The sequence below is a fragment of the Emydura macquarii genome, unplaced genomic scaffold (genome assembly GCF_026122565.2).
Source record: "Emydura macquarii macquarii isolate MOO-44397 ecotype Brisbane River unplaced genomic scaffold, CSIRO-AGI_Emac_v2 contig_1119, whole genome shotgun sequence".
Classification (NCBI taxonomy): Eukaryota; Metazoa; Chordata; order Testudines; family Chelidae; genus Emydura; species Emydura macquarii.
Window position 1 is genome coordinate 6,493,789 of NW_027131256.1, and position 26,713 is coordinate 6,520,501.

Here is a 26,713-nt window from a genome sequence, read left to right on the forward strand (position 1 = left end):
TTACAACGTAGGCACTGTATTCAGTTTGAGGTAGACACACAGCATGGAAAATTACAACCCGAATGGTTCAAGTTTGGCAGAGTGTTAAGCATCTGAACACGGTTTTATAATATGCAGTACTGGAAGTCTCAGCGTGTGATGGTACCAACTCTAGACCTAATGATTAAAGCTTTCCTTCAAGGTAGCTTTTGGTTCCATTCCACTTTTAAACAAGCAACCCCTTCACTGCCTCTTGCAGCTTCTTCCCCTTTCCAGGTATCGTCATCTCCTTTCCAGATGATGTAAACTACTTAACCCCTTGGAATTACATTCTAATCCATTGCTCATCCATTGTGTACAACTTTGCGTCTTCACTTTGTAAGCATTTTGAGGCCAGGACTTGCTATATGATTTGCTACTGACCTACCATCATCCAGCACTGTGCACATTACTATATAAAGAAGTGAGCTTCACAGTAATTATTAGAGAGGCCTGTGCCAAAAACCTGGAATCTGAACTTTCTGAAAGTTTGGGGTGTTAAATAGGAATGATTCTGGCTGGGAATTTCAGCTGCGTAACTCTTGAGTAAAGATGGTACCTTATCAATCAGCTGGTAGGTTTTCATTTAGTTTTGCCTTAGGCCTTTGATTTTTCAGTCTGGGATCCTGTGCACTATCAGTGGAATTTGAGTCAAGGCTCTTGGGTTCAAGTTCTGGTTCTGTCATTGAATTTCCCTCTCTGTGCTCAGTTCTTCACATCTGTAAAATGGGTAGAGCTGGTCAGGAACGTTCCATCAAAATTAGTTTCAACAGAATGGGAGATGTTGTCCAGCCAGGGAACCCAGCCCATTAGGGAGAATGGGGACAAGAAACACCTGAATAACAACTCCCATTGGGTCACTGCAGAGCCGCAGGCTGATGCAGTTTATTGACAGCCACATGGGAACCTTTAGTTCAGTGGTTCCCAAACTGTGGCCCAGGGGCCAAAAGTGGCCCCTGGGGGTTTTCAAACTGGCCTGCCGCTCCCCTTCCACTGGCTGCAGAAGGGAGCTTCTGGCTGAGGACCCAGGCGGAATGTGTTGCCACGGGGCTAAAAGACCGGTGCAGGCTTCTTGCTGCAGACAAGGGGATGGGAGATCAGCACTCCCTTCTCCCTGGCTGTAGCAGGGAGCACGGCAAAGCACTCTGCCTGGGTCCCTAGGTGCCGGGATCCCTGCTGGAGCCAGAGGGAGGGGAGCACTGATCTCCTGTCCCCCTGGCTGCAGAAGGGAGCCACTGCCTAGGGACCAGGTGGAGCGCTTGGGACTACAAGACGTGCAGTTTCCCTGCTGCAACCAGGGAGATGGGAGATCAGTGAGGAGGAAGGCAGCCTCCTTGCTGAACTCCTTCTGTCTGGCTGCAGTGGGGGAATGGGGGGAGGTCTGATGGCATAGACTGGTGGACCTTCAGGGTTGTAACAATATCTGCGACCCTCGAGCCTAAAAGGTTGGGAACCACTGCTCTAGTTGCACCCTGCACAAGTCTCTGTAACTCAGAGTAATTCTTAGCTGGAGCAGGTTGACTCAATTTGGGAATATCAGCAACTTAGAATTTGATTGAAAACGTCAACGTTTTCTAACTGAAAGTTTTCGTAGCTTTTCGTTGCATATAACAAAAAAAATGTGTCCTGATTTGTGATGAGAACAAATGTTAAAATATCAAAATTTCCTGCAGGTTGGAAATTCTGATTTTTTTTTTTTTTTTTTGCTCAGCTCTAAAAATGAGGTAACACCACTCACTCCTGTGAAACGCTTTAATAGCCGTCATACAAAAGAGCTATAGATATGCTACTATCATTTTGGTTTTAATTATGCTGTCATACAAGGGAAACATTTGTCTGTTTTCAACCAGCAATGCTTTTTGCTTGGTGTTCCCCAGTCCACAGCTCTTAGAATTCTTCAGAGGCTTTTGTTTTGACCATCACGTCCCTCTCTGCATTGAATGGCAGCTTCATGTCTGTCTTTGACATAAATTCAAACCTGGTTATATTTGTGTATGACACTAAAATCAGACAGGTAACAAAGTGAGAAGACCAAACCACTGAGCGATTTGGAGAGAACTGAGCAGTGGAGGTTTCATGCAATGAAGGGAGGTTTACATGTAATTCAGTCCTACTAAACATAGCATCTTGTACTCAGGGAAAGGAAATAAATAGCATAGACCCAAAATTGGGAGCCACGTAACTGCGCTCGTCTAATCTCATTTTTGCATCCAAGTCTCTTCCTAATATCACTTTTATGTGAGACTAAATACTTGTTGTTGCTTCATGGAAGGTAATGATGAGGGGGAAAATGTCCACACAAGTGTCTTAGTCCTAACTAGAGCTGGTCAAAAAATTCCTATCACAATAGAAAATGCAGTTCCTGTGAAATTACAATTTTTGCATGGGAATTTTTTTTTATTTTCTGTTTGGAAAATCTGAAAGAAATATTTTGTTTGGGGTTGGTTCCACCCAAATCAAAATATTTGAATTCGTTTAATTTGAATCCAAATGTTTCAGTTCACGTCAGTTCACCAATACACTTTGTGTGCCTAAAGTGTCATTTTGCTTCGTGGTGGTTGTAGTTTGGGTGCTTTTTGTGCCCCCATTTTCCACTGTGGGCCAAGTTGCTTGACTGGACTACATGATGCATCGTGGTCTCCCCTGTCACTGAGCCTATGTGGTGTCCCAGGAGTCACATAACTACGCCCAATTTGTGCATTTACCCTCACCGTGTTGCCTAACTGTTGGTGTCATGGCAACCTGGGAAAATCTTGGCCTCTCTCTCTTAGCGCCTCACCTTGGGATAGAGTGCCTGGACGATATGTTCCCAGAGCAACACTGCTAGTAGTTGGGGTGCAATGTTTATGTGATGTCCTACCATAAAGAGAACTGGGAAGGACCAGCTAGACTGTTTACACAGGCGTGTGTAGGGGCTCCTGTCCAGGCAACAAAAATAGTGGTGTTTATGACCTGGTGCAGGAAGATAACTGTAACTCTGGCAAGAGTGATCTACTGTTAGCCGCCATAGTTACTAACCCAGCATTGTCCAGGTTTTGTGGATATGAATCACGTTTAGATGCAGCCATATCACCAAATGGTTCCAAATTCAGCTAAAGTAGTTATGCAGAGAGGGCCTTAGATTAGGGCCAAGAAGGATAGACATCTGAGGAGAGGCTGCCTGGGTGGACAGTTCAGCTTGGAAGCTGAAGCTGTTTGGTGTGGGCTGTCCCTGTCTGTTAGATTAATATGAATAAGATGAAGCTGTGCAGAAGGCTTCATAATTGGATTCTGCTTCTGAAGAGAGAACCCTTACATAAGGTGTTCACACAACTAGACAGTATCTCACCCTCTATCACAGGGTGAGATTTGTCTGTCTGTATGTTGGTAACCTGACCTCATGAATGTACGAGAAGCACAGACTGATTCATTAAAATTGTCACCAGGCAACTGGTTGTCTTAGAAAAGGACACAGTTATAATTTTAACCTATTTTTAGAAAACAAATCCCTCCCCTGGTTTTGCTAACTAGATTATAAGTGAGTATTAGACTATTAAAATGCCACAGTTTAGAAACCTAATTTGCTTTTCCGTATTCAGACTCTCTGTTGACATTTTCCATCTGGACAATGAAGAGAGCCTGGTCCATTTCACTATCTACTTCTAAAGCACCAGCACAGTGTTGCAAAATTTGGATTATAAACACACAGGAAGGTTTGCAATCTGAGCAACAGCAACAAAAATCTCATCCTAAATACAAAACCTTTACCTAAAATGTACTACAAAGAAAAATATAGTAAACATCTGACACACAAAAACACCTAACATTCTGTGTAGGAATAATACGTTTAACTAATACACAACCAAAATGATAGGTCTAAAACTATGCTTATTATGATTTATTATATCTATTACAGCAGGGACTGTACAAACACCCAAGGATAGTGCCCTCCTATCCCATACCCTGAGACAGTTTCACAGGTCTTCAGATGAATCAAAATCTTATTCTAGAGCAGGCATATTCTGTGTCTGATATCTTTTTCACCCATGATCCCTTGGAGAACCAAGAATTTATGGACTTGGTGCATATGCCGCCTGACGACTGGTCTCCTCCACTGGGGAAAAAGGAAATAGGAAGGATACTGCTCCCTTGTCAGTGAGATGCACTCAGGGGAGCAGCAAGAGAGGAAACAAGAAGGGCAAGGGCCATTGTGCTGAGGCTGTGAAGGGCTGCCAGGTAGCATTGAAGTATTAGAATTTCTGACAGTCTACAGATAGGTCTCCCCTAGAAACATTTGCTGGAATAACAATGTCAATTAGGGGTGTGATTTCATTTTTTTTAATGAAATATTTATACCAGCAAAAGCCCTAGTCTAGACACAGTCACACCAACCAAAAAGTTATTTTGTTGGCATAGCTTATTTTGTTCAGGGAACTGGTATAAACTATAGTGGCAGCAACATTTGCTGGTATGAGCTGTATCTACACTAGGTGTAGCTATGTTGGGATAGCTTTTCTAGTATAGGCTAAGCTGTCGAGTGAAAGATGCCTCTAGGGAGAGGTATTAGAGAGCTTGTCTAGACCCAAATTTGGAAGGTGTTAACTAACACACGTTTAACAGCCTAGTGTGTATAAGGCTCTGTCCTCCTACACACTCCCTGTCCAGTGGAACACACGTTAAAAGCACACTGCCTTGTCTATTAAGAGCTGTTAACATATTAGCTAACATGTTCCAAATCTAACAGCCTTGTGTAGACAAGGCAGTGTGCTTCTAATATGTGTTTAAACTGGACAGGGAGTATTTAGGGGAGGGAGACTCAAATAGTTGAATATGGATTGGTCATACTGCCTATATAAACTCAAGCTATTAACATGTTAGCTAACACCTTCCAAACCCTAGTCTTTAGAGAAGGCCTATATGAGCAAGGTCCTTACCTCAGTTTCAGAATAACACACACACACTGGGTTAGTTTCCAAAACTCAGTCACTACTTGGGGTTTTCCTCTCTCCTTAAGCATATAAATCTCAGGCTAGGCTTCCTCTATTTTGAGATGATCTGGTCAGAAGACATTTTTGTTCCCAGGTGATGTCTAAATTCTAAATCTTGATGAAAATATTAATGGAAATTTGAAACATGTCGACTCTCTCTGTCTCTGGTGAAAAACATCAAGAAGGGGCAGTTCACAGAACAATTGTTTTAATTATTTTTTCTTTCCCTTTTTCATTGAAATTTCAAAATTCAAAAAATGTGGCCCACCTCTGTTCTTGAGCTGTCGCTTTCTGCAGGGTTCTCCAGGTCTTGCAAGGCCCCAGTGCCTCACAAGTTTTACAGACTCTCAAACTGTTTCCCTCCCAAGTTGGAGCTCATTTCACCTGGATTGGTTACTGGATGGGTCAGCAGAACCTCTCTGCCTTTCCATGAAAGATCCTAGAATGTTGCATGCTGTCACATGGTGGAACAATGGTCAAGGGAGGTGGGGACGATTAACTATAGGAATTGTACCCTGCGAGGACGGGCTGTCCTTGCCTGCTGGGTTAAAGGAATCAGATGAAGCCGTGTAACATTGCACATCCTGATTCATGGCTTCATAAGTGCACACTAACCACAAAAGAGATCTATCTTTCTGTATTTTCAAACCCATCCATCTGCCCAAACACATGGCAGGTTTATGAAAAGATATTATGGGACCCAGGTATAATGAGCCTCAATTTCATCTCGGAAAAGCTCTCAGGTATGAAACTAAGGTACCATGTGTCCATTCAGACCAATATCAATGATATCCACGCCTGGTGATGGATTGAACATACCCTGTAACAAGGTGCAGGGGCTGATCCCCCCATGATTAAAATGATGAAGTCCAATACTGTTTTCCCCTCCCCTCGCACAAGTGCTCAGGGGAAGGGCTATTAAAGTAGCTGCTTTGGGAGGATGATGGATGCCTTTGGAGAGGTTAGATACCAGGGACTTAGAGCAGGGTTCAGTCCCAAGATGGGGCGGTTTTCTCTTTCCTTTTCTGCCTATGTTTAGTTACTTTGCTATCTTGTTTATGTACATACCATGAAGAAAGAAGACGATAGACTGCAACTGTATTTTTTCTTCTGAGTCACCCTACCAGTTTATACTGTATGCATAGATCTCACTTCACATACACACAGCATCACTGTGTCAAATTAGAGGTGGTCACAGAGGTGCAACCCACCCCATTTAAGGGATTATCCCAGCCACCCCATGAGCTAGCCTCTTCTTGAGGGGCTGTAAAATCGGCACATTGCACTGCGGCCCTGCCACGTTAAGTGAAGTGGGGAGGGGTTGTGCCATCAAAGTGTGTTGGCCTTTTCCAGTAGGGATGAGCCATCGCCTCAGTCAAAAGATCTCTGTTGTAACCTACTCTGTGTCTCATACGCACCATAGGATTCCTGCTACGTTGAACTCCATCTATTGTATAGCTGTCAGTCTTATGATCTGGGATGAGCTGTAACCAGAGTACTCAGTTCAATCCCTTACACTCCCACTGGAACTTCAGAATGTGGGTGAAGTCCCGAGCCGCATCCAAACTTTGCCACTCACCCCTGTCTCTGGTTGCAGTATGGTGTACACAAAGTGCAGGGCTCCCCGCTAATCAAACAGGCTCCTCTATCCCAGCACAGGGACTCCACTCACACCACTAAACAATTACCTGCCCATCAGTGGGCATCACACACCCCAGCAGGAGATCAGGCACTATGTGAGAGCAATAGGGGACGTTCTAGGTCTGTTATTTCTTTATAAAGCTGCATGACTGCTGAAAAAAAGTATTTGCAAACATATTGTTACAAAAACCTGCAATTAAAATTCATCTTTCTTTGAAACCCCCTTTGTTTGCTTTTTGTGCATGACTGATTTTTTTTTCCCTATAAGATTGCTAGTGGAAAGCCAGTCTGTCCTGAGTAATTATGTGAATATTTGTTCCCGGGTGTTCACACTGGTAGTGGTAGGAGTACTGGCACAATGTGTGTGTTTGATTACTTGTGCATTCATCTTTTCATGGGTATTTGCACCAGTAATGTTAATACTTGTGCAAACATCTTTACACAAGTTTCTTACTATTAATTGAAATTCTGGTCCTGCTTATAGATGTCAGTCATACAACCACGGGGCTGAAACTAGATCATTCGATTCAGTATGACTAGTGAATCCTCAACACCATAACCGTGGCTAATGGTTTGCAAACAAAGCATGGGCCTTTAAAAAAAAAAAAAATATATAACATTCATCAAATGATTTCAAATAATGGCCACATTGGTAAAAATAGATGTATTGTGAATAGCAATAAGGGTGATATTTGTGGAAGAAGTTGGCGGCGGCTAATAGTTTGCCCAGCTGGACACCTGGGTTTATTTGATCACTGAGCAATGACAGGAAGAGAGGACTGTTTGTAATTACAGCATATTCAGTTAGTGAGAGGTTTTCTTGATGAGGTTTCATGCTTCCATGTTCTTCCTGATTGTATAAGGGGCTGCTTAAAATTTAAAAGGCCCTAGTTAAGTACCTCTTGTGGAATATAGATTGGCCCATGTGTTTCTTGTCATACTTTCCGCCAGGGAAGGAGGTGAAAGGGGAAAGGAGAGAAGGAGGGAGAGTTTGTTTAGGCACCTGAAGAATCAAATGAATTTCAATAGCAATTCCCTCTCTCTGCTTATCTAAATATTTACTGGATAATGATGAGCAGAAAGGAATCTCTGGCAATAGACACTTCCTGATGGAGTTGGCTCTTGTGAGCTGTGGACATGATGAGGAAAGGGCTCTTGGGTAAGGCTTTTGCTTTGAATACTGCTCTGTTTCACATTGAGGTCCACAATAATATCCTACAGGAGACCTGAAACGTTTTCAGTCGGGGGAAAAAAACCCATATGTTTCCTTCTCAGCAGAATATAGCCTTCTCTTCACTAAATGAAAAGCTCATTGCGGGAGGCAGCTGCTTACCACCATGACTGAGGTGCATTGACTGAGCTAGGAGTGATGGACACTTGCACTGTACTTGCTTTTGCCAGTGCTGTTGGCTTCTCACTTTCATAAGCACTAAACTCATCCCAAATCTGTGAGAAATATTAGTTTAAAGTGAATGTGAATTTGAGGCAATTATTTCCTTTCCATATTTCCTTGGTTTTCTTCTGTCTTGTGCTCAAATGCTAGCTCTCCCCCTCCTCCCCCATTAAAAAGAACTCGTACAGAGAGTTAGGGTAAGAGACAAGCACAAGGGGTGAAATCCTGGGCCCATTAAAGTCAATGGCAAAGCTCCTATTGATTTGACTGGGACCAGGATTTCACTCAAGTTGTCTAGAACGAGCTGAAGCCCCATTTTATCCAAATAACCTGTGCACCCTTAACCTGGTTCCTCCCTGCTGCTGCCCTCTCCTCACAATAGCACGAAGCCATGAGGAGGGAATTGGTGTAGGCAGCAACTCCTGGAGTGGTAGTAAGCAGCACTGGCCTTAGTGCTTTTTGCCCATCCATCCCCATCCACCCACAAAACTGAATGAGCATTGTAAACCATGCTCACATCCCATCCTGTAACAGAACTCACCTGCACCTTAGCTTGTTGCTGTGAGTGTTGTGTTACACTTGCCCCTTTTAGATCATGCCTTGAGTGACAGGAATAGGAACAAGCAAAGGGAAGGAGGGTGGAGAAAGGAGCAGAAGAGGAAGGTGTGGGAAAGGAAAAGGAGGACAAAAGCATAGAAAACATAAGAGATTGGGCAGCTGTTACTCCTGTGCTTGCCTCAGTCTCCAGTTACCCAACTTTCCTGTTCACTGACTTCCCTGAGCCCTGCAAAAATAGTACCCTATAAGCCCTCATTCACAGAAAAAGTGTCCTGGTTTCTCACCTTCAACAGCTAGTCATCCTGTAAATAAACTATCTTTATTTTTAACGTACTGTCCCCAAACTGTGAAACTATTGTAGAGCATTAGCAGCAATTCAAGTCCAGGCAGGTCACAGTTTCAGAGGGACCTTTCGAACATTTCTGTGTACAAATTTATCTATCAGACTGTTGTACTTATGGCTTTCTGACAGCTGATGTTCTTTTGATAGCATCACAAATCCTGAGAGTCTTTCTTGACTCATTGAAGAACTCGGTTTAAGTTTCATAAAGCTATGTGGGAACTGCCATAATGGACAAGAAAATGTGCAATACAACAGACTGCTGCTGTCTATTCTTCACAATCAAATTAATTTTCTAGCGGTGATGAATGTGTAGCCTGTATCATTTCAGAAAGGCTTTGAAGCTGCATTGGTAAGCTCCGGTGTCAGAATGATTATTGTGGTCCATCAGTATTTCGTTGAGTGCTCCTCCTCCGAGCCAGGTGTAGCAATTATGGGAGGGCTTGCAAGGCAAGGGGTTTTTGCTACCTCTCCTCTGGAAAGGACTCCTGTTCACTTTGATCACACCACTATTAGAGCTAGCTAAACGATGGCATTTCCCCGCCCTGTCCCCCCCCCCCCCCAAAAAAAAAAATATCTTGGGGTGGGGGGGGGATTCATCTTAAATCAGGATGAAAAGTAAAAAAACTTGATTTTTTTTTTTTTTTTTGGCAGGAAGAAATATTCTGAAAAAATTCAGTTTCAAGAGAATTGAAATGGATTTTTTTTTTTGGCTGTTCCTAGCTATCAGCTCTGCTGGAAAGCTGCCTCCCTGTGCTGGAAAAGTTCCCAGGCTGGATACTTGGGGACTGGGGCAGTCCTGGGAAGCAGTTACCCAAGGAATCGGGGAGCCTACGTGGACATTCCCACGGAACGTTTCGATTCCATCATATCTGCATTTTCTAGTGGAAAAGTTTTCCATTAGAAAATTTTTGACCAGCTCTAAATATTATACATGGCAAGCAGCCTAAGGACTTGGGGAGTGGCAATGAGAGTATTCTTTAACAATAACCGTCCATTTAAATTGTTTTATACGCCCACCCCCTTACCATATTATCTGCACACCTCACAGTCTGTAATGTATTTACCCCATTTTACAGATGGGGCTATTATCCCCATTTTGAGGCACAGAGGGACTAAATGATTATCCCAAAGTCCCATGGGAAGTTTGGGGCAGAGCAGGGAATTGAACCCCAGTCTCCAATGAGCACCCTAACCGTTGGATCATCTTTCCACATGCATGTCTTGACGTGGGGGAGGGGCTTTTGGGCACTGTCCCACCAGCTTCTTTCTGCAGAAGTGGCACCCGTTTGCTTGTGCTGGGGTCTGTGTATATTTGCCAACATAGAGAGAAATATTTTGGAGAGCAATGGTCCAAATCAGAGGGGGTTTGGGGTGAGGGGTGGGTGGAGGATTTTGTGTGCAGCTGGTTAGTTTGGAGACGGGGCATGTCTATATGGAGAGTTATTGTTCGACAAACGGGGGTGTAAATCTACAGCTTGAAACAGCAGCAGATCAAAGCACAAGAGGGGACTTTTAATACTTGCTAGCAAGGTCCACACTCCTGTTAGCATGCATCAGACTACCGTGCTTGCATACTTGGCTCGTGGCGTCAGCACTGCGCGTTCTCATCAATGTGTAATGCACCATTCAGGGTGCCGTCTTTTGGGAAGTTTTGGCAATGCATGGTGACAGAAATGCATCATCCAGGGGTGACTGAAGGAAGGTGTCAACTTCACAGCATGCACGTGTCTCCACCCCATAATGTCACCTATATTCCATGGTTTTGGCACCTTTTTTAAAAACCCCATGAGCCTATGCAGCCCTCCTCGCTGTCCACCATCTTTTACAGAAGCATGGAGCCTGCATGGCTTTGCAGCATTGTCATGAGCATTGCACCCACGGGAAGATTTTCATCCTGTATTTACAGAGCTACAGGAAGAACCACAGCACCGGGGGATGTGACAATTTCTTGGAGGACAAATTGCTGTGGGACATAGTTGAGTTTGAACAGCTAGACACAAGGGTTATTCGAAGAGCTCAAAGCAGAGTTATGCAGCTCAGGGAGGCGCACACGATACAGCTCCTGCTAGCATCCTCAAGCTGCCTAGGCCTGTATGCCACTAGCCTGTTCACTGCAGAGGTGCCTGCCAAAGTTATCGCTGACTGGCATGAGGAAGAGTCCTATCAAAGAGGAAGAAATAAGGCTATCATCCCCAGAAACCTTTGGGAGAGAATCGCAGGGCAACTCCATGGACGTTTCATGAAGATCATTCAAGAGGATTCACAGGACATGCCTGTGTACATAATCAAACTGCTTGCCATGCCACCTTCACATCCCCAACCTAACTGTACAGGGCAATGAGAAGCAGATAACACCCAGAGGTAGAGTTGTACCACTACCTCATCTAGTACAAATAAACCAATGAAAAGTTGAAAGCTGTGTCCTGGTAACTTTGGTGCGCCATCACTGAAATAGGAAATAAACATACACGCTTACACAAGGATCCTTACTCCGCATCTGGCTCACCCCTGCTCGACTGACCCTACCACAATCCAGTCTCAAACAGGTCTTAGCTCATGGCATGGCTGGACCCCTCCGACCACATCTCCCATCCTCCTCATCATCCTCCACTTCCTCCTCACCCTGGCTGTTCGTGCCAGGGCCTGTGACTTGGGCTCCACAGAGCTATCCACAGCAGTTTGCGGGGTGGTGGTGGTGGGGTTTCTGCCAAGTATGCAGCTCTTTGTAAAAGTGGCAAGTGTGTAGCTTAGCACCAGATTTTCCTCCCCGGCCTTCTGATATGCCCTGCTGCAGTTCCTTTGTTTTCATGCAGTGCTGCTGGTCCCCATTACACCCCTTCTCCTCCATCCCCCAGGCAATTTGCTCGTAGATGTGCACATTTCTATGCCTTATATGTAGCTGTGGTTGCTCAATCTCTTCTCCCCACAGACCCAGGAGATCCAATATTTCCTTTCTATTCCTGGCCACAGCACGTCTGGAGCATGTAGACGGCATGGTCACCCGGGCAGTTGCACACAACAATGGAGAGTTGCTAGATGGGCTCTCCAAGCTGGACAATCAGGAAAAGGCATTTAAAAATGCATGGGACTTGAAAAGGAATGGGGACCTTCCAGTCTCCATGACCTCTGGGCACTGGAGTTCACAGCTGTGACCAGAGCGGTCAGTGTTGGGCATTATGGGACAGCTGCTGGAGGACTGTTAGGGTTGACATGAGTAATATGATTGGTGTCTACACTGGCGCAGTGTCAACTTCGGTACATCGACATGGCTCAACGCCACTTGTGGAGGTGGTGTTACTACGTCGCTGGAATGGGGCGCTTCCATCGGTGGAAGACACACATATAAGTATAGATAATTGCACAACGAGGTTGGTGCAAGGAGGCATACGTTTAACTAACTTCGTAGTGCAGATCAGGCCTAAGCAATGGTTCCTCCAGATCGCTGTGGAGGGGCATTAGCAGGAGTGGTGTGTGAGAAGCTAGCTCTGCCCTGTCTGTGCCATTCCTGTACTGTAAACTAACATGATTTTGGAATTTTGGGACTGTGAATCCTGCACCTCTCATAAGTGCTAGGAAATAGTTTTTAAAATGCTAGGGTGGATCTGTGATGTCCTTGCTCTGATTGTCTCGGTCTGAAATTTCCCTCAAGATTTTGTATTGTTTCTTTATCTGCTTCCAGCAGGGGGAGATGGGTCCAGAGAGCATTTCTGCTGGGAAAACAAAAAGACTGTGATATATTTTAATCGTGAGGCGCTCTCTGAGATTTTCTTTATGGTTCCAGGTTGTTTGGCTATTTCTGTCTCTCCCTCTTGCATCCATTTACCTATAATAATAAATAAAAGTGCTCATCTTTGAGGCATTACATTTTTCAGAGTTTGAGACCCTGGAGTGAATTTCTGCCCCATCCTTTATTTTATGATGATGATTATTAAATAGTTACATGGTGGTACTGCCCAGAGGCCCCAGTCAGGACTCGGACAGTTGTGGTAGGCACTATATAAATACACGGGAAGATGAGTATCCAGTCACTCTTTCCCTTGAAGTTCTATGTCGTGTGCGACTGATCTCTCCCTGCAGCCCCTTCCATTATTGCCTATGCAGTTTCATCTCCACGGGATGTTGGGAGTTGCAAGAGGATTTGACTTTCACTCTCAGGGTCCCTGAGGTGACCAGAACCTTTGTATGGTCTTGGTTCTCTCTCTGTCCCTGGCAGGAGGCCCCCTCCCCTGCCATCTGTAATTTCATCTGGATTTGGGGTATCACGTGAGCCCTGGGAAGGATTTATTTCCCTCACTCCTACTGAAGCTCCTCCCCCCATCATTCTCTCTAAACCATATTGATGCCCCTCTCCATGAAGTGCACCCTAAATATATTTAACTAGGCATTAAATTTAGATTTAATTGGATAGATATTGTCATCTAAGCAAATATGCTGAGAGAAGGAAATATTTAGTGAGTTTTAGCATTGTATGGCAGATGCTCCTCATGTTGCATAATTGTTAATCTTCAGCAAATATGTTTTCTGTACTCCACTGGCATTTAATTGACATACAATAGTGCTTATTAAATGTAAATGAAATGCAGAGGGGAGACCCTGTAAAAAGGGTGTATATCTTATTCCTGGCTGCTCGGCACGAAGTGATGAATCCCACTAGCGTGAACTTTATTACCGTGCCAGCTCTCACCGCAACAGTAAGCATCCTCCCAACCCTGCGTCACGTCAGTGACGGCTGGGTGAGCTTCCTCAGGGCAGTGCTCTGCCCAGGCCAGCCGGGAAACCAGCAGCGTGAGCTTCCTCACAACAGTGCCTTGGCGGTGGTCACCTCTGAACCGAAGCTTTCTGGGGGAGTCTCTTCTCAGCGCCATCCGGGTCTTTTGCAGCACTGGGGTAATGTTTGATACAAGCCCAGTGCTGCAGGTCTCCTCCCGGCATTGCCAGCCCCTGGCGGAGGCAGCTGGGGAGTATTCTCCATGCATTGGTTTACCCCTTTGGTTCCTTGTAGCTTCCCCTTGTTGGTCCCATCTGCTTTAAGTTCCCCCAGAGGAATTATCAGTCTCTCTCGTCGCCTTGCTTGAATACAAAGTGCTGCTGACGCTGTATGGGCTGTGATTGAGGGGCCCAGGCTCTTATTCCCTAGTGCTAGGAAAGTTAGACCTGATCTTCAACACACACTTATTTAAATACTCATAGTCTGCTGACCACCACCCCTCCCTTTTGGGTCCCCGTTGTCCTATATAAGTATCCAGAGGTCTGACTTTTTGGAGCAAAAAACATACAGGGCCCAATTACTGCCCTTCCCCCAGCAGTGGGACTGAATGGGGCAGCGACTGACAGCCAGGCTGCTCTCTGGACCCTTTGGTTACCTGCTCTCCTCTTATCACCCCTGCCACCTTCACCTTTCATTGCCACTGCGCCCAGCCCCAGGGCATTAGCCACTGAGTGGGTAAGGTATGCAATGGCACTGGTTCGCTGTTCCTAGAAACCGCTGTCTCCATCCCTTCTGTGTGCGTGGAGGAAGGCAGGCATCAGCAGTAAAACGTGGCTATTCCTCTCCATTAATTTAATCTCCCTTCTCTGGTGATGGTGATAGTATGTGAGCTAAGGGAATGTTTCCCTGGGTCTGCGAAGCTGCTGCAGGGATCAGGGATCAGCTGCCGGTGCTGGCGTTCGGGGAGCACAAACTGAGTATTCACACTGCGGGCAACTCAATACGAGCATTGTCTCCGGTTCATCCCTCAAAAGCCCAGGGAGGGAGAGGGAAGGGAGGGTGTGTGTGTGTGTGTGGGGGGGGGGAGGGGGGGAGACTGTTTATCTGGTGCAGGCAAGTGCAAGAGGGAAAAAGCAAGATTTGAGCCTTAAAAGGCAGTTGCCAAGAATGTTCCACTTTAAATCAACTAGCTTTTGATTTCAAGCCACACTGCCAAGTTTTTTCTTTCCCTTTCTAGCCTTCTTTTTAATATTCCCTGTGTCTTTCTCCCCTCCTTTCCTCTCTCTATTCCACTTTCCAGCCTCCTCTGCACCTCCCTCCCTCTCAACCCCCTCTTTCCAGCATCTCCCTTTCCTCAGCCTCCTTTTTTCATACCCCTTGTTCTCTTCCCCCTTTTCCAGATGCCCTGCTTTTTCTCCTTGTCTCCCCTCACCCCCCTTTTCCACTTCCCTCCGCTCCTTTTCTCTTCCTCCCTGTTCCAGCCTCCTCTGTGCTCCTGTCTTTCTCATCCTCGCTTTCCCAACTTTCCTGCCTTCATTCTCTTTTTTTATCCATGCTTCTCCAGCCCCCCATCCTCCCTTTTCCAGAGCCCTCTGCCCTCCCTCCCATCTTTCCTTTCCAGGCTCCTCTTCCTCCTTTTTTCATCCCCCTTTGTCCAGCCTCCTCTGTCCCATTCCCAACCCCCCCCCCCCCCTGCCCATTCCCATACTTCCCTAACTTAGATCTCTTTCTAAGCTCCCCGATCCTTCTCCTTAAGGAATCGGCCAGGCCTCAGATGGAGCTGTTGTCCTGACAACCTAAAGGAGCATGAGGCTTTGATCGGGGCTGGCTTCTGCTGAAGGGGGCAGTTGCGCGAAGAGGCTGGGGTGGGAGAAGGGGAAGCGGTGGGTGGGTTACACAGAGTGAGGGAGATAGGAGATGCTGCTGCTCCTACTGGAGTGCTGAGCTTCTGTTACACTAGTGAGGCTCCCTCCCTCCCACCCTCCCACCCACCCCTCCTTGCCTCACTCTGCCTGGGAAAGTGGGTTAGGAAGGGAGCTCGGAGACTGCACAGCCACTCACAGGAGCAGGAAGCACACAGGACTCTTGTTCATTTTCCTTTTTTAACCATCACTCCAGACATGGGTTTTTGTTTTGTTTTTTAACATCTGGTTTTATTTTCTCTTGCTTCCTTTTGATCTCTTCCCCAAGGACTATCCCCCACCCCTTTTTATTTTGGAGGGATTTGCCTAGACTTTTTGGGGAGAGGCTTTTTGGGTTTTTTTTCTTTAGCTAAGCCAGCAAGCGACTGAAAAGAACGAGAGAAAGTGAGAGCTGAGAGACTGCAAAATCGCCTCTTCCTGAGGCTCTCCGTCAGAGACAGAGTTGTACATTATTTTTACTGTGTTTTCGTATACTGCGATCTAGCTCTCTACCTAGCCATATACACGTGCAGAGAGAGTCAAGTACATACATTGAAACTCAACCAGCCCAGCCATGGTAGGAAGGGCTCCGTCTGATCAGAAACAATTACCGTTGGTTCTACTGAGATTGCTTTGCCTTCTCCCTACAGGGCTGCCAGTCCGCAGCTTGGATTTTACCCGAGGCACCGATAACATCACCGTGAGACAGGGAGATACGGCCATCCTCAGGTAGGGCATTTTGCCAACTTTTTCTTGTGTGTGTGTGTTGGTTTACCCCCTGAACCTGAACTGCAGTAGCTACTGCTGCTAGGGTCAGGCAGTGTGCATGTGTATTTCTGTACCTGAATGTCACCAAAAAGCTTCTGAACCCCCCCACCCTTCTCCCCGCATAGCACTCTGGAGAAGGATTTTATGGGGGAAAAGAAAATGTGCTCATGCTAGCCAGCACTCATGTACGTGCATTTCACTGGCCCCACAGTATCAATGAATAAATTGAAAGGGGTCCAGCTGTGCTTGCCAGATGTTCAGCTGATCTCGATACTCCATTTTGCTCCTATGCAAAACTTTATCCATTGTGTTGCCAGAACTCTGATATGAGATCGTTTTGGAAGGTGTGACCTTTATCGGTTTGGTCCATAGATTTTCTCATTGTGAGGGTGGGTGAAGTAAAGGGGGTTCTAGCTCTGAGATCCATCTGAGTTATATCTCTGGTCACTGTATTGACTTCCTTGCATAGCCAAGGAAATGGGTGTATACTGTATATACTTGTACTAATGGTTCACTTGGAGATGTTGTTGCATGGGGAAGATGCTTCTTTAGTACTGTGCTGGGCAAAGATTAACTGATGCCTGTGTGGAGGCTTTGTAAGGGTTGTAAGGCTGGACTTTGAACAAACCAATGTCCCAACCTAAAATAAAATAAACTATCTCCCACAAGCTCCTTCTCAAATTCTATTTTTACTCAACATACCTATGGAACGTAGGGGTGCATGTGCGTGTGTACGCTGTATGTTATAGCAGTAAAAGTACTGCACAAGATCTAAAATAAGCCTGTAATCTGTGTGAGGAGCTGACAGTGCACAAACTCTGGAGCATCTAGGGAGCAATTCCCTAGCAAAGCCTGCAGCAGCAAAGTTTTCTTTCTCTTTCTCTGAAATAAATCCTGCTAGATGGCACCAAGTGGCCTGCTACATGATCTCCTGTGCCCTGCATCTCTCCCTTCAATGATGGAGGGGTATGTGTGTTGTGAAGATGCTAGGGGAAGGGTGTGTGTGTTTGTGTGTGTCTATTCCTTCTCTCATTGCTTGTGTGTTGGGTTGTTTTGATCCTGGAATATCCTTTCAGCAGATTCCATTCCCTGGCTCTCCAGACTTGTTAACTTGCATGTAAGGTTTATCCACATGGAGTAATAGGATTTACAGAGTAATTCATCTGCCTTGCGTTCATGATAGAAGGGTTTAGATACGACATGGAAAATACCTAACAAGTGCTGGCTCTCACTCCAGAGTCCTCTCCCCTCCTTCCACTCTGTGAGGATTGATACGTTTCATTAACCCTTTTCAGCAAGACTCCCCACCCTACTTATCTGCTGCAATTTTTAACTGCAGGTTAATTCCGCTGCACCCCACTTTTGACGGGCAGCAGGGGACAGCGTGTGTTGGATGTGCTCAGAACATATGGCAGCAACCAAGCCGTTAAGCTTACTTGACCGCCTGGGGTCATTGGATTTCTATTTCTCATTTAACCCTGCAGCCCTGGAGTTTATCTAGCCGCTTTGTATTAAAACTGCATTTGCAGTGGAGAAGAATGTGTGTATCAGTGAGGTGGTATTTCTAACACTGCCATGTCTGAGGTTTGTCAGCGATCTGAATAAGGATAAGTATGAGTGTGTCTCTAGTGTGTGTGGGTGTGTGAGGGGAGTTTGTGGTTGCCAGTGTTGTGTCAGGCATTAAGTGATCCAGCTGTGTGAGCCAGATGTTCAGTAAGTTACTCCCATACAAGCTCTGCACCTCCAAATTTTGTTACTTGCACCAAGCAAGATGATGATCCTGTATTGGTGGATCTCTGTCAGAAGTAATTATGGACAGCGTACGTGCGTTTGTTTCCTCAGCCAGCCTTCCTAGGCTCTTTAAAGAGATCTGACAGGATGTGTGGTGTTGGTTCCTTATGATGAACAGTTCTCTCCTCTCCCTTTTCCAAGGACCAGCCTAGGGAAGGCTTACTACCATGTTCCTTGTGTCATTTCACTCCATGCCTGACAGGAAATGGGGAAAACTTGTTTGGTTAAGAGCCAGGGCTGCCACTTGGGGCTGGGATGGTAAAAAGCACTCTTTCCAGTGATCTTAAGTCTCTGTGTGATCTGGGATGACATTTCATCCTCACAGCATTACAGCAAGGACCTGAATGCTGGTTTTCCCCCCACTATCTCCTCCCCACTTCTACATCGAGTGACCAGATAGCAAGTGTGAAAAATCGAGATGGGCCTGGGGGCGTAATAGTTCTTATGCAAGATAAAGCCCCAACAATCGGGACATCTTGTCATCCTACTTCTTCATGAAGTGTCTCATTTCAAGAGATCTTTCTATTGCCTGTATACCTGTGGCCTTGTCTGCACTACCATTAATTTAAAATGCTCTCACTGTTACGCTATCTCTGGTGCAGCTCCACCAGTGACAACCAGAGTGGAAGAGTGACCCAAGCCTTGTGCTGATCCCCTGCACAGGGGTGAACTTAACTTAGTCATTTTTCTAATGCCCATCGCATCATCAGCTGAACACAAAATGGGCCAACTTCATCCCTGGTCTAACTCCATTGGGTGAATTCTGCTCAGTTACACCAGTGTAAATCCAGAGAAGTCCAGTTAGGTCACCAGAATCATTCCCAATTTACACCAGTTTCAAAGACTGGTTCCTGAGTACTAGTGAGGAGGTACTGTGTGCCCTTGACTCCCATTGACTTCACAGGAAATTTTATGCTCCTGACCACCTCCCAGAAGCTGCTCAGCTGTCTGGAAGATCAAGACCAAGCTGACTGTAGTCTCTAGCCCATTATTCTCGAGTTTTTCCAAGCACACAAGAAAGAAAATGATTTTGATTCATTGCTAAAAAAACCCAACAACATAGGATCCAACTTCTGAATAAATGGCCAATTTCCAGTTTGATCAAATGTTTCAAAAAATACTCAATTTTCGGGTGATAATGTGTATGGGAAATTTCAGCCCAAAGGGCAGTTGATTTCTGAAAGATATATATGCATCAAAAGAGCAGCTACAATCACATTTCCAGCAATAATTATGGTGCTGTTTGTGTGATCCTGTAATATAAGCAATTTACTCAAACGCTACATTTTTGGTCTTCAGATATTTTATTGATATTATACATTTGCAGCTATGCTTGAGGATAAAGCCCCTCAAGCAGAACGCTAATATGGCATCAAAACAAAGTTTATGTTCTCTACAATCTAGATAGTTTATACAAGGCCTTGGTTGTCAGGTAGAGTGGGCAAACAGAGAGATAAGGATACCAGGATCTATTGCCTAAGAACAAACTATACTTCTGCTAATATTTTGTGTATTTTTACTACAGTACTAGTGTGTGTGTGTGTGTGTGTGTGTGTGTGTGTGTACACGTGTGTGTGCGCGCACACAGGGATGGAGGGATGTTGCAAAATATACAAGCATGGCAGCAGATGGTATTGCAAAATATACACCTGGTGATAAGGAGAATCACAAGATGTACATACCTGGAGGCTAGAGGGCTCACAAAATGTATATTCTCAATGGTGGTAGGGGCCATCATGAAATATATATTTGCCCTGAAACTGGGGTGTAACAGTTCACTGACAAGGCCTCAATGGGGAATATGCAAAGGAAGTTGTATTGATATACATATGGTGTTTATACATATAACTTATGTTCAAGAAAGTGGAGGAGGAGAGATTGCATCAGACTGTTGCTTTAACCTCCTCCCCTGAGTCTTCACATGCTCTTCAGTTTGCAGCTAAGTGCCATATGTTTTCCTGCTTAGTTGGCATTAAAATTTATATAGTAGCACGAGTTACCTGGAGTGTCTCTGAGCCCATATCTCTTCCGCTCCCTTTGCCTTGGATTATATTAAAGTTTACTGGAATCCATGGTCTCTAACTATAATGTTTCCAAATGTGTATTGAACATACTGCTCTTTAAACCCAGAGGTAGAGGGGGCTGAGTCTGATAGAGTGACAAAGCCAATTCACATCTGTATTGGCGTCACTGGGCTTGACCTGGGGATAAATTTAGCCATTCTCATTCTGGGCACCTTGCTTTTGCCTGTCCATCAAAATTCACTTGGATTTGCAAGACCTCATGCTGCCTGTGTGTGAGGGCAATAGAAGGCCGCAAAGATGAAGTCACAAGTTTACTTAGTTTGTGTTTTTACTGTGCTTTTACTGATTGCAAAACGTTAACATGATTTCCAGCTAAATCTTATACAAAAGCATTCGCTCCAAGTTTGAGGCGTTTCTCACCTGTCTGGTTTTTCGGTAAGTAATGATAGTAACTAATAATGGTAAATGTCACCTTTGGCCAGAAAACAACTATTTTCAAAATAATCTGTGTCACCAATATACTACGTGATTTTCACAGTCGCGCTTAAAAGCCCCAGGCGTGGACCAGAGCTCCTTTGTGCTAGGCACTGTACAAACTGTAGCAAAGGAGATACAGTTAGCCCTGGCTACAAAGTATAAATCCACTGAAATCCACGGAGTTCCACCCACTTACCCTAAGGTTGAATTCAGTTGCTGTTTTGTTGTAGCACATTTGTGTGACGTTATGAAGTGTTTATGTATTTCAGTGCCTGTGTATGCATTTGTGCCTTAGTGTGTGTGTATCTGTGTACAGGTGCGTTTTTAAAATGGGTGTGTTTGCTTGTCTCCCTCTGTGAATGGGATTGTGTGTATTGTGAGAGTGCACTTATGCATATTAATGTTGCCATTCATATGTGTCTGAGAGGCGGTGCTGACTAGTAGGCAGAGCTGGAGTAGTAAACTAGAACTGTGGGTATTTTGCGTCCCCTCTCTCTGCCTCAGTTTCCCCATAAGGCTGTATAAGGATATACGATTGTTTAAATTTCCTGTAGCTCCTCAGTGAGAGTGGGTAGGGTTAGCATGACATTGAACTTGTGAATCTGATTGCATCTGGAGCCCCATTATTTTGTGAATGTGACAAGAGAAAATTACCTTTAAACTCTGTACCAGAAGTCATCCCCTAGCTGGTGAACGTGAAAGAGAAGACAACCTTGAGTGGACTCCCTTTACAGTGTGACTGTTCCCATCAGTCCTGTTTCCAAGGTTCACATCTGCACCACAGAGCAGCCATGTTGGAAGACGTGGTACCACAACTCTCCCTGATGCTGTTAATGCTGAGCCTCAGTGATGGTGCTGAACCTAGAACATGTCAGTGTTTAACGGTTGGGGGGCACAACTATATTCTAACCAGGCAGGATTCCATTGTGACTGCGTGGCGTCTGTTAGTCCTGTTCTTTTTCCAACTTCCTCTCTCCTGCTCTGCTCTTCCACCCTTGTGTGAGAGCCGGGCAAGGGAAACTGCAGCTCAGAACTCTGTGTCCATTCACTTTCTTTCCTCTCAGAGCAAACAAAACCCATGTTGAAATCCACTGGCAGGCAGCGTCCGTGGCTTTGAATAGTAAATACAATTCTCTCCCCCTCCTATCCCCATCTCTTTCTCTGTTATTAAACTGACAGGCACTTAGCCAATTACCCAGTCATAGTCTCAGCTGTATTTATGGTGGAGGAAGAGGCAGCTCACACCGCTCTTGTCTTGGAGCTTCAGCTGAATCTCCCTTGCTTGTTGCAGCACCTTTCCTTGCTTGTATGAGCTGGCTTAGGAAGCTCAGGGAAAGAAACCAATGAAGGGGGTGAGGGAAGAAAAGGAGGATTGGAGGGAGAAGTCACAGGAGAAGCAAGAGGTCTAATACCCTAGAATAGCTAAAAGCCAGGGCTTTTCTTATTTGCCATTGCTTGGACTTTCAGTTAGGCAGAAGAGCAATGCCTTTGTTTCATAAGAATGTGATGTATGTCAAACATAATGATTGTGGCTATTTCATTCGTTTGCTGTGGCTATAATGCAGGGCTAGGAAACAATAACTGTGCAATGGTATACTGTAAATATAAGTTAAAGCTAAGGGACCATGGCTCTTCAGTGATGCAGTGTGAATACAGAACTCAAGGCAAGGGGGATTATTCAGTGCCATACTGTGCCTATAACACCCAGCCCATGATTCAGTCCCATACTCCAAATATTAAAGCTTCGGCAAAAGGCACAAAAAAGTCCTGTGACTATTTTCTTGAGTTTAAAAATGAATTCATTTTGGCTGCAGCTGCGCTTCTTTTCTGTGTGTGCATTTCCCCTCCCTCCCTGGGAATGTTTCAGCAGCTGAGTTTTACTTGCCCTCATGTTCATAGAAAGCACATTTTAAACAGACCAGAAGATGAGCAAATAAGAATCTGGCTGCACACTCTGCAGCTGGGAGGGAGGGAGTGTGTGCTAGTGAAAGCAATGCATTTGATCTGTTTTATATGAGACATCGCTTGGGGAAGCAGTGGGAGATGATGGTTCCCATAACCCCTCACCAGACACCTGGTGCAAAGGCCGTTAAACAAGCCAGATGTGAATCTGATCACACCTTGGACCACATTACTTTATGTGAACGTGACAAGAGAAAATTACCTTTAAACTTTGCATCCAGTCCATCAGTCTTACAGCAGCCTTATTTTTCTAGGAATGATCTCAGGCAAGGCCTATCCAGGACAGAAAAAAGAGAGGTTAAAATGTTTTAAAATCCTGTTCTCTCTTCCTAAACTGCTCCCTCACCATGAGACTAACAATGCTCCAGTCACTTCTTCGCACCCTCCTCCAGTAATAAGCCTGATCCGAAGCCCAATGAAATCGGTGGGAATCTTTCCATTGATTTCAATGGTCTAGGGATCAGGCCCTGTAAGACCTGTTACACTCATCCGGTCGGGACAGAAACGAAAGCCTGTGACTTATTTGGCCAATAACCGCTAAGCAAAGTGTTCGTGAATTTAAAAAAAGCCCTTGTTTAAAAAAAAACAAAACACCAAACCAACAAACACAAATCCACTGAGTGAATTCAGATAGCAAATCAATTTGAGAAAATCACCATGTGCCGAAGGCTGTCATACAAGCACAAAAGGAAGCCGCGTTCGCGGAGTAATTGTTCCCTGCGAATTATTCGCTTGTTCACTGAGCTCTAGCAAATATGAGACAAGGGCATGGGGTCAATGGCTCCCCCCTGCCCCCCGCCCATTGGTGGAACGATGAGAGAGAGCCCGCTGGCTTAGCAGTTGTATTGGTGCCCGTGCTATGCTTCCTAGCATTAGGGAGCTATTTGAAACTCTCTGCGCCATTAGCAGGGGGCGTGCACAAGATGCAATTTGGTGGTGTCCGTTAGGCATCCCAGAGCAGATGGGTTTATTAACAATTGTTGCAATTCGAAGGATGGGAAGGTTTTACGTCCCAAGGGTCAGGGTTGGGTGGAGAAGGTGCGGCTGGAATGCTCAGGCCCCCTCAGTATTTCCATCTGCTATGCCATTAGCCTGCAGTTTGCTTATTAAATGGAGATGTTCCTTCTGCAGCCCCCCTGCCATTTCACAGACAGACTCTTCCCCTCCAGTTCCATCCGTCAGCAGCCCCGCAGATTTATCCTGGCTGGTAAGCTCTCAGCTGCATTATCATTGCAGACAGCCAGTCAAGGAATCTCTGACCCTTGCAGCTCCTCCATCTCCTAAGCTTCTGCACCCAGGGCGACCTATTTAGATTGTTACCCTTCTCTCCTCCATCATCTTCCCTTCCCCCGGAACACCTTGCGCAATCATTTCATTTCTAGAAGAGATGAGCCTGCAAGAGCTGTGTGACTCAGACACTCATACCCCATCCTCCTCAAGCACTTCAGCTCCTCTTCTTCTTTGAAGTAACCCATTCTGGCTATATTGATTGGATTCCCTCTTCACTCCTTTTCTCTCACCCTCGCTCCAGTGCTGCTGACTGCATAAAAAACACAGCCGACAAGTGGTATCGTTGTAAATGTGAGGGAATATGCTGGTTTCTGAATTTCTGGACCCCCTAGAGAGATGTGTGGAGAGTGACACACACATCACCACCAGCAAAGACTTGCCTGCACAGACGTGCTGATGTACATCAGCATTTGTTTAATTCCTGGATTCAATCAATATTTAATATTAGTTATCATTTGAATACACATTATAAACCTAGGTGTCTGTGTTTGTTAATTAAGACCCTGATCCTGCAAACACTTTTGCCCATACTTAACTTTATACACTGTGAGTATTTGACTGCAGTGGGCTTACTCACATGAGTACAGTGCAAGTCTTTGCAGAATCAGAGGCTAAATAAATGTGCATCACTTATCTTCACCTTCTCTTCAACTTATGCATTACAAGGTGCCTAGTTATTTTCTGGCACCTACAAGAAATTGTCCAGCTACTAACTGACAGGTTTTAGAGGTGGTCAGTGGTAGCTGATATGTATTTATGTAATAAACAAAACAGGATGTATGCATATAAAGTATGCATATTTCAGTGGTCTCCCCTATGCTCTTTGTGTGTTACTTGTCTTCTTAGACTGCAAGCTTTTCAGGGTAAGTCTTTTCTGGTGTGTGTGGACAGTGCCTAGCATCATGTACTGCATGAGGGCACTAGTAATGACAGATCATCCCATGGTGGTGGATGGGAAGGGCAGTTACCACCTGCACATGCTGTTATCCCTGTCACTGATAACTATTTCCATAGCCATTCACTACAGCCCCTGCTGTAGTCCCATTGCTATTGAGGGGGAATTAGCATCATTATCCTGCCCCTCCCACATTTATACCTATTCCTCTTACTTGTTTGAAGTAGCCACAAACTCCTGGCCTTAGAGTTGGGCACGCAATGCATCCCATTAACCTCTCCTCCTCCTCCTCTGTTGGCATCCCTGTGAGTCCAGCAGGACAGGGAAAGGGAACAGGGAGACATCCAGAGATTTGTCCATTGAGAGAGGACAGATAAGTTCATTCTAAAACCCGAGGCACGTGATCGCTCCCATGCCCTCAACCCACACCCAGCATCCATCTGCTTGGCAGTCTCCCTGATCCAGCAGCCCGGTTGCCTGATGAAGTTGTCAGTCACATTTGACTCTTATCTTCTCCATCTCCCTCCCTCTCTTCTCCTGTGTGTCTCAACTTGCTCTCCCTTTCTCACTTTCTGTCTTCCTTTCTCCTGGCTCAGCTAACCTAAATTTGACACCCCCCCCCCCACCTTCCTGCCCCGATTAACAAGGGCCTGTATGTAGGGATAGGGAGTAGGGTGCTGGAATTGGAGCAGCTGAGCTACCCTGGCTCCACTGCTGAGGCTCAGAGCGCAGGCTGTCCATTCTCTCAGTGGAGATGGCTGATCAATCCGTGCTTTGTGTTCAGGCAGGGACTGCCGAGTACCCCCAGTGTATTTATTTTCTGTTCCTGAGCTGAATGCCTGGTGCCTCTTTGTCCCAATGTCTCCTGTGAAGGGGGTGAGACGCAGAGGGGAGTAGGGCCCAGTTCTCCAATAAAGCGCTCACTCTTCCCAGCAGGAATGCACTGGGATGCTTTTAACATTCCATTGCTCAGGGCTCTGCCCCTCCCTCGCTCTTGCTCGGAATTGGATCCCAACATGGAAATAAAAGGGAGGGAAAGTCAGTTTGTTAATGGGGTGGTTACAGGCCAAGACCGAGGCTGGAAGCTCACAATCAGGACCCTTGTGCTGCTGCTGTCAGAGAGAGAAATGATGCAGCCAGATGTTTCCTTTATCTGCTGTGGTCCTGCTCCTAGAAGTTGAAGGAGAATGGGTGTGAAATTTTTCTTTTTCCCCTTCCAGATCCAGTTCTAGAGAGAGATCAGACATTTCTGTGAGATGTTGAGTCAGTGCAGCATTGCAGGGGTGGGGGGAGCAGCCCCTCGCTTTGCTTCTGCTGTAAGCCAATACTATGCAACCAGCAAGGAAAAATGATTAATCTAAAATGCGATGGAACTGCTGAGCTGTGTGCGATAGTGACAGAGGTCCCGCGGCACTCAAGGTACTGTGCTATTAGCCACTTAAATCAAACAGCAGAGCATCAGCCGCTGTCTTACAAACACCTCCATCCAGACTTTTTCAGTCACAAAGAGCAGGTCTAGAGGTGGCTTTGGAGAACGTCCTCTAGTCGATGTGGGATAGAAGGGACACCGTACAGGAGATGCAGCGTAAAACTCGGGACAGCAGCTTGTGAGATGCTAGGTGCCTTCCTCAAAGCCGGTTGCTCCTTTCGATTCTCCATGTGGTACCTTCTGTGCGTGTGGTACATGCATGAGGGTGTGTGTGAGGCTGTTGCTTTGAGTCTTTGCAGCAATGCAGAGATCCTGACTGATTTTACATCCTCTACATGAACCTGAGATTGACATCCTGTAATTAGGAGCAGAAGTTGCTGCAGGCAACCTAGCTGTGGATCCCTTCCTAAAACAGCATCAAACCTGATTTCCAGTCTCTACCATTGCCAGCTACGCATCCAATTGTCTGTCATTCTACCCCCCCACCCCATAGACCTGTACAGTGTTCAGTACCATAATTCTAGCACCATCACCACAGAGTTTAAAGT

General features: G+C 45.5%; 1 protein-coding gene across 5 annotated transcripts in view; it reads left to right on the top strand.

The window, feature by feature from the left end:
• The window catches only part of LSAMP (limbic system associated membrane protein), a 1,203,385-nt gene that overhangs the window by 804,142 nt on the left and 372,530 nt on the right, over nt 1-26,713 (top strand). For 4 of the 5 annotated variants that reach the window (XM_067546052.1, XM_067546054.1, XM_067546056.1 and 1 more), the window contains exon 1: nt 15,688-16,258. In XM_067546052.1, the coding sequence (XP_067402153.1) occupies nt 16,104-16,258 (155 nt within the window). In that variant the 5' untranslated portion in view covers nt 15,688-16,103. Of the gene's footprint in view, nt 1-15,687; nt 16,259-26,713 lie in introns of those variants that run through there. The other variant, XM_067546053.1, reaches the window with a different exon arrangement.